General features: G+C 38.0%; 2 protein-coding genes across 2 annotated transcripts in view; one reads left to right on the forward strand and one right to left on the reverse strand.

The window, feature by feature from the left end:
* The window catches only part of LOC128542938 (claudin-34-like), a 2,128-nt gene extending 828 nt beyond the window's left edge, over nucleotides 1–1,300 (forward strand). The window contains exon 2 of the mRNA XM_053513141.1: nucleotides 25–1,300. Coding sequence (XP_053369116.1) covers nucleotides 239–1,021 — 783 coding nt within the window. The 5' untranslated portion in view covers nucleotides 25–238 and the 3' untranslated portion in view covers nucleotides 1,022–1,300. The remainder of the gene's footprint in view (nucleotides 1–24) is intronic.
* A 5,227-nt stretch (nucleotides 1,301–6,527) lies between these two features.
* Nucleotides 6,528–7,637, reverse strand: LOC128543275 (putative claudin-24). The gene has a single exon (XM_053513648.1). It carries the CDS (start codon nucleotides 7,462–7,464, stop codon nucleotides 6,796–6,798), a length of 669 nt encoding a protein of 222 aa, XP_053369623.1. The 5' UTR covers nucleotides 7,465–7,637; the 3' UTR covers nucleotides 6,528–6,795.
* Nucleotides 7,638–8,703: the final 1,066 nt, after the last annotated feature.

The raw sequence follows: 8,703 nt of genomic DNA on the forward strand, positions 1-8,703 counted from the left end.
ATTCTCCTTCTCACTCTCTCCAAGGGATGCCACTGGTGTGTTTGCCAGGTTTCTTGGAAACGGGACAAGAGGGATCAGCAAAAAACCAAGACTTGCACAGAGAGCTGAGTCCATTTTACACAAATTAAATCAAACAGAGACCGATCCCCGGATACTCAGGAAACGTGTGTGCTTTACGCCACGATGGAAGAATGTACAACTGCTTACAACTTTATCGGACTGTAAAAGCTAGTGTATCATGCCATACCTGGCCCACACTGCACACGCCCAGTTTGTGGGGCTCTGGGTGAGTGCCACTGGCTGGATCCTCACCATCGTGACTGTAGGCTTGGTGGAGTGGAGGGTTTGGGAGGTCTCCGACCTGTCTGTCATCAGCTCTGGCCTGGCCTGGGTGGGCATCTGGAGAGTGTGCTTTTTCTCCAATGTGCTTGTCACGTCTCAGTACGAGGTCGTTTACTGCCAGCGGATGCAACTGACAGACGCTTACACACCTAGTGAGATTGCTGCAGCTCAGGTGCTCATGCTGCTTGCATTCATCTTGGGACTTTTTGGCAATTCCAGTGTTATTTATGGACTCAGGAATGTCTACTTTGGAGTTGACGAGACCAGATCGATCACTCTGGCTTTTTCTTTTGGTGGGGGACTTTTGTTACTTGCTGGTGTGACTTCATTAATTCCTCTTTTCTGGAACTTAAACGCTGTGGTGACTAACCAGACCATCAACTTTCCACCCAACTTCTACATGCCCCCAGCTCCTCATGATCAATATGTTGGTCCTGGTATCGCTGTTGGAATTTTTGCTTCCATCATGGTGGTGTTGAGTGGAACAGTGTTTCTGTGTTACAAGCTGCCAGAAGGACTGAGTACCAAAATCAGTCCTTCAAGGACAAAGGGAAACTCCTGTGGACTGATTGAAACTGGGATGGCAGATCATATGAAATCCAAACAGATGATAGTGCAAAGCAGAAAGAACTTCAGCGGTATTGACAACCGTGCATTCCAGTCGCAGAAGGATGGCTAAATGTGGGTTTTCATTTTCCAGTCATAAACTCATGTTATGATTGTTAACACTCAATTGTGTATTCATTGAAATGCTTATGTTTTTGAAAGGAGATTTGGTCAGATTGTTTACAAGACAAACCACATTAGTGCAATTAAAGTGTGTGTGTCCTTTGGGGTAGAACACTAATTGGAAAGTTATTCATAAACATACAGTTCTCATGGGATTTAACACTTGACATCATTGCAAACAGCTCACGCAGATACACAATGAATGCTAATATTGTGAGTTTTCTTTTTTTTTAAATGACACCAGTGTCACATTGGCATTGTGTGATTTTTTTTTTTTTTGTTTAATGAAAGTGAGGGATCAAATCTAAATGATGAAATAAAACCCTGACATCTGTATTACTTTAAATGTGACCTTATGTGTGATTCTGTATAGAGTTATATCACAGCACCGCAGAATACTTGATTATGATTGGTCAGAAGGGGTTAATTTATTTTCTATAGCATCACAGCTCTTTGAAAAGGGTCTCCCATGATATCGTGGTAAATCAGGGTTAAAACCTATACCTTTGTTTTCTTATGTTCATGTATTTTTAGCATTGTTAACTTTAAAAAAGGAAAACACCTAACTGTCTATTTTGACTATAACTATGCGAGTTATGACTAATGAGGCCACGGACAGAGATAGTATTTGTGTCATCGGATTCTTATGAGTCATGCTCCAAGCCCGGTGGTAGATTATTTTCCTTATCTCCTTATAATGATCTACCACTTTAAGGACATTAGCTCTTAAAACAATTTCCTGTTCCTTCAAGTGTGGTTTCTGCAAAATAATACATTTACTGTATAATATGCTATAAATGAATGACTCAATATTTAAGCGGTTCACATTGTTATTGAATCGTTAAAAATGTTATTGAATTTTTAAATGTTTTCATTACATTCTATCTGCTAGCAGGATGTTAGACAGGTGACGGGTTTATGAGTTTTTTTTTATATGCTTTTAAGTGGCATCTTTATAGATGTTGGTTAACAAAATAAAGCTGGCAGGGAAAAATATATTTTATATATGGAATATAGACTCACTTTTGAGACTACTTTTGAATTTTGTTATTTTTTCGAGACAATGTCTGATGTTTTTTATTGCTTTACACCACAACAGTGTTCCAGTACTATTCATTTGTTTATTAAAGAATGAAACACTGTAGTATGTATCTTTTAGTTCCATATGCTTTATTTAGTTCCTGTTATTTAAGCAATATCACATGAAAAGGAGAGCTTTTGTACAGAATATACTGTAAGCACGGCTGTGATGCGGAAGTATGCACTGCCACAGAGAGCAGCCACTCACTGGATATTTTCTCTTTCTTAGATCATTCTCTGTAATCCCCAAGGCATGTGGTGTGTGAAAATCCCAGTAGATCAGCATTTTCCAAAATACTCAGAACAGCCTGCTTGGCACCAACAACTATGCCAAACTATGCCAACTATGCCAAGAAATAAGCCTTTCTTCCTCATTCTGATGCTTGGTTTGAACTCCAGCAGATGGTCTTGATCATGGCTGGTTAGATAATTTCACTAATGGACAGTTGAACAGATGTAACTAATCAAATAGCGAAAACTATATATAATACTGTATAGATTTACTGGATTGGTTAAGGAGTACAGAAAAAAAGTACAGAACTCAAACTGGGGGTGTGGTTCCTTGTCAACAGTGAAACCTCTGACACAAAATGAATACCTAAAGCATGTATTTGTGACACATGTGTCTAATTACATTGTGAGCTGCATGTGATGTGATGTTTGGTCCACATTTGAGTACTCCTTATCCACGTAATACGTTTTCCAGACCCTAATTCACATTTTATAAGTATAGGACATGAAGTCCATGACCCCTCTGACCCCCTTGCTGACTTGAACCACAGTGGAGGAAGGCAGCGGCAGGGCACGTAAGCACATCCTCAGTCTTCTCAAAGCAGTATTAATTGTTAGGCTGGAAATGCAGCATGTGCCAACCCGACTATACGTGAGCTCAGCACTGTGAACCGGCTGATGCTGGCAGAACAAAAGGCCTTTCTCAGCAGATTGACTGGCTCCAAGGCTGGGGCAGGAGTCAGGACGTATGATTTCTACACAGCACAAGACGAGCCATGATCCTGAGATGTGAGTAATGGCAATTGTGGTATGTGTTCGAAATTATAAAGTATAAAAATATCAGACTCTGATTCATAACTGTTACAGGGGAGGCTGCAGTGGAGTAGATGTTTCACTTATTCTTTTAATGTACTTTTAATGATAACAATGTACACTCACCTTGAACTTGATTAGGAAAACCAGTACCACAACTCAATTATGCAATTGTCTAGGCAGTCACTCATTTACATTTGCATTTACATTTATGGCAGTTGGCAGACAGCCTTATCCAGAGTGAATTACAGAAGTGCTTTGTAGTCTCACACATCCTGAAAAACACATCTTCAAAACCACATCCTCATGATAGTTCCCTACATCAGAGAAGTACAGAACAATGTATCGAAAAAAAAAAAACTGATTAAAAAAATTTATAAAAATTTAAACTAAATACTAAAGTACTAATTTAAGTGCTTGACCATGTGTTGTCATACAGTACTGTGCAAAAGTCTCAAGCAAACCCTAATTTTTCTTTCCTACAGTACAGTATGTAATCATGAGGAATAGTTCTCGGGGCTTCCTGAAGGTCTTTTTTGGCCTTGTGGCAAGATGTGTCCCTCATTTTCAGTTCAGTTAAGTTCATACATGAGCAGTTTCAGAGAAATGCTTTTTGTTCATTAAACCACACAGTGACCTATGAATCATTCCCGTTAGGCAGGTGCAGATGATGATAGATGGTTAGGCTGGTTATTACCATACTAGTGATGCTGAATGCTGAATGTTAAGACAGATGACTATGAGGTTTCCACAATAAGGTTGCTGCTCAGATTGTTACATAAACAACATTTTTAAAAATTGTATCTTTAGGCACTTTTCAGTACATAATTTAATGTAAAGAAATGGGGGCCCAATACTTTTGGGTATATCAGTATTGTTCAGCAGATAGAGTTACAGTTATACGTGCTGTATACCAGTCACAGGCTTCAGTGGGCATGGTACAATGAGCACCAAAGCATCTTAGAACGCATGACACATCATACATTAACGTTAATAGGCTACTACAACAGACGAAAACGTCAGGGTTCAGTTCTGCTCACCAAAATCACAAGTCTGGAAGTGACCTACTGACAATTAAAAAAATATTTGTAAAATATTTTTTACAAAAATATTTAATTTACAGTTCGGGTTAACTAAAAGTCTAAACCAACTGCAGCTTGTTCATGGCTGAAAACTCAAGGTTTTCTTCTGCTGTTGTAGCCCATCTGCCATAAGGTTTGGGGTGGTTTTGCAGATGCTTTCCTGCATGGTTGTACTGTAAAGACTGGTCGTTTGAGTTACCATGTTTTCTTGTATTAGAAGACATAGTTATTCAGCTCAGAATAATCTGATCATTTCAAATTCCCCTTGGACCTCTCTCGTCAACAAGGCGTTTTCACTTGTTGCTTATTTGATGCTTTTTGCTTTTTATCCGTTTCTATATAAATTCTAAAAACTTGAAACGTGAAAATCCCCAGAGAGCAACAGTCTTACCCCAACCAGCCCATTTACCCCAACAACCATACCACAGTTAAAGTCACTGAGATTTTTTTCTTATTCAGATTTTGATATAAAAATTCAATGAACCTTGTTTCTGAGTATCTCGATCTGCATGCTTTTAAGCATTCTGTTGCTATGTTGACTGAATAATTGCATCAATATGGCAGTGTACAAGCATTACAAGACATACAAATTTACTGATAAATGTAACATGTTATAATTTCTATAGTGCAAGTGACATCTCATCCTTTTCACATTTGGAGATCAGAACCTTAAACAGAACTTTGAAATCCATGCTTCATTTGCACAAAGGAAGTGGGTAGGAAACGGGCAGCTAGTGAGAGGACCATGTGCTTGTTGTGGTGGTGAAGAAACCTTTGTATGTCTAAAGATGGTGAGATTAGCATACAAAGATAAATAAGTCCATTGTGGAAGCTCAACAAAGAGAGCTTTACACACACACACACATACACACACACACACACACACACACACACACACACACACACACACACACACACACACACACACGTCAGCAGTGGGACACATCAAAGGCAAATGATTACACTCTGGATGGGAAAAATAGAATGGTTTTAAGAACTGCTAAGAAAATTTTAAAGATGTCTTGAGCCAGGTTGCGTAACTGTATCATCATTGGTCATTAACTGTAGCTTAGTGTAGAAGTGCAGACAGGAGGATCAGGGAGGATTACACTCAACTGCTGCTTCCAAAAATCCTGCTTTGTCAGGGTTTTTTTCAAGAAACAAATCATGGTGCACAGAGAATTAATCAATTGTATGTCTTACAAGTCTGTAAAAACAGGCAGGTTTATCTTTATTGCCAATACTTATTTTGTTGGTGAATTTAATAATAATAATAATAATAATAATAATAATAATAATATGAATATGAATAAAGCTGTGGACATTATACATATATACATCACATTACTTGATATACTATATATATAGATTTGGGAAATATATACGTTTGTAGAAATAAAAATAAAAAAATAGATTGTACCTGAAGAAATCCCACAGAAGTCAGTAGCATGTAATATCCAGAATAAATAATAAAAAAAAAATCTCCCATTGTAACAACATTAAAAAAATTACTCTCTATTAAAAGTATGGATTGAGCTTATTATTCATTTCTTTTTCAGTAATTATTTATTGCTATTGTTGTAAATACATTACAGTGTTTTTGGCATATTAGCATTCTGTCTTTTGTTCCACACATTTCATCATTCAGTTTTTGGCATGACTTGGCATGATAATAAGATTAGAATAAAAAAATAGATTTCGGGTTCATCATTAATTGTTAGAATGTAGAAAAACAAACACAATGTCGTGCAAACTTCAAAATGTCATCGCATCCAAAAATCACATATCGATCACAAATTGTCTTTTTACAAATGTTACAGTAGCAGTCGAAAAACTTTCTCAGGAAGGTTTCTTGGGGAGTAATGCAGAATTATAAACATTCAATATAAATAGATTATACTTTACATTAATATGGACAGGTGACAGAACCATGAACACACAGGTACACGCAGACACTGAAGAGAGCGAGTAAAATAAAGTGACATAGAAAGCAGGCATATAACTCTCCTGCTAGCATGGCCACAGTTACTTTTAATAAAACATGCAGACAAAAAATAAAGATACTAGTGAGACTTAATAATAATAAAAACAACAGTAAAATATGTTTTAGGTACGATGCATACAGCCTAATGGATCTCAAAGCTAAAACACTGGTCAGCAACTTTGTGTTGATAGCACAAACAAATTCTTCAACATCAGTTTTTCTTGATCAGTTTTAACCCATTTGGCCACAAATTAAATTTTTCAAGCATGAAAAATTCATGAAAACTTATAAACAATATGTTTGAAACACTTTATATTGTTGACACTGATTCATATCAGTATTCTTTGTGCAGAGTATGAAACAAAAATGCTAAAAAAAGAGAAGAAATTACCTTTGTTAAAAAAAATTTAAAGAGCAGCATCCTGTAATTTTGCACAACACATACAGTGCAGTTTCCATTTCACTAAAATAATCTCTCTGTGGTTTAGTTGTATGTGGTTATTGGGAATATAACATTTAAAAGACTAACACTTATTAAACATATTCTGTCCTCCTCGCTGGAGAAAGTTTAGGACTGACATGTCCTCCTTGAAGTGGCAGAGCCTCTGGCAGTGGACAAGGCACATTTTGCAGCCAGATGCAAGAGGTAATTAGCAATGATCCAGCGACAATGTGCAAAAACGCTGCAGTCCATCCCCAGAACAGTGCCTGACCAAACTCCCAGCGTGGAACCACATCAGGAACTGACTCATCAAAGAATCTCAAAACAGTCAGGTGGGCTACATAGGACACGGGAACCAAACCCATGATTCCTGCAGCAAAGCAAAGCACTCCCCCCATTATCTTTAGCGTCCTCTTCTCTCTCATTGTCTCGGTCCCTTTACAGCCGTTGACCAGGTAGATACCTGGGATTGCAAAAGATATTCCCATTAAACCGGTAGCCAAGGTGGCACACATAAGGATTCGAGCCAAGCGGATATCCGGTGGGAGTCCGAGGAGGCTGTCATACGGCCGGCACTCCAGAATACCCAACTCCTGCACCACACATGTCCCCCACAATCCCAGCTCGTAGCTCTCGGCAGGTAGAAGATCAGTGGACAGTGTGAGCCACTGGGACAACAAAGTGGTGGTCAGTGAGAAGAGCCAGGCGCTTAAAGAAAAGAAGACACCAAGAAGCTCGAGAACACATACTCCTGAATCCATGATGGTACTCCAGTGCTTATTCTCTTTTTGGCAGAGATGCCACTGTGCTGCCTTCTTATTCAAGCATTAATAGGATTCCCTCTTCTTTAGTGAGTCTCCTTTGAAGGAGTGCACTTAACAGGAACAGCCAGGAGGACGGCATCGTTCTGACATGTTGCCCTCCTCTTGCTGATGTCGTGTCTGTCTGAGCGGCACTGATCAGTGCTGAGGGAAATGTGCAGGAAAACAACAGCAGTATTCACACATGCAGATCATTTCCAAACAGTCCCTCGCAGAACATGTGGGAAGAACATCATAAACGGGCTGGCTCAGAAATGTAGATTCGATTAGTGGAGTGTTGTGAATGTTCACATGTAGTAGAAAAAAAAAACAACAAAAAAACCCCCTAACAATTTAGATAGATGTAAAACGAGAATCTTTATTTATCCCTGTTTTGTCTTTGTCACTCTGGTGAAATCATTGTCCAGTTATTGCATACTTTGGGATCTCACAAGTTTCACATATACAGAGAACATATTTGTTAAACATTTTAAATGAATACTGTACATCCACGCCACAAGATTATTATATATTTTTTTCATTTTGTTATGGAGTGAAGTGAACTAGTGTCAGCTACTGTATTAAAAAATTTATAAGATTCTGAGAAAACATTTAATTACATAACCGAGGCCATAGGAACATAATTCTCATCAATGATTTATTCCACTGTACTTCAGTCTTGGAATGATACATAAAGACTAACAAGAGTCACTGGCATGGGCACATGGATGTACTATTAGATAAGCAAATTCTATTCTAAGTATTTTATCTGCTCATTCTTAACAAATAATTAACTCAGGGTAAAAAATTAATTATGACATTCCAGCATGTTAAGTTGAAAGCTTCAGGTACAGGTATCTCAGAGGATAATATAATTATTCATGGCCAAAATATTAAATTGTGGCTTCAATCAACTGATCACCAGTCATTCTGCCTTTCTTGAATACAAGCAACCAGCTAAGTTTTCACACTTTTAAGATATGAAAAGACAAAAGTAAAATAAGAATTATTATTATTTTTTTAATAATCCAAAACTAGAAGCAGTAGAAGACAGTGTTGAAAGAACATGGTGTGGTTAGCACTGTTACCTCACACCTCTAGGCTTGGGGGTTTGAATCTCACCTTTGCTCTGTGTGCGTTAATGTTCCCTTGATTTTTGCTGGGTTTTCTCCAGGGACGCCAAAGACATGCAGAGCGGGC

This window comes from Clarias gariepinus, chromosome 15 (genome assembly GCF_024256425.1).
Source record: "Clarias gariepinus isolate MV-2021 ecotype Netherlands chromosome 15, CGAR_prim_01v2, whole genome shotgun sequence".
Classification (NCBI taxonomy): domain Eukaryota; kingdom Metazoa; phylum Chordata; class Actinopteri; order Siluriformes; family Clariidae; genus Clarias; species Clarias gariepinus.

What these genes read in the sequence shown, in the direction of transcription:
- LOC128543275 (XM_053513648.1), bottom strand. Translation starts at nt 7,464, where the DNA reads ATGGATTCAGGAGTATGTGTTCTCGAGCTTCTTGGTGTCTTCTTTTCT.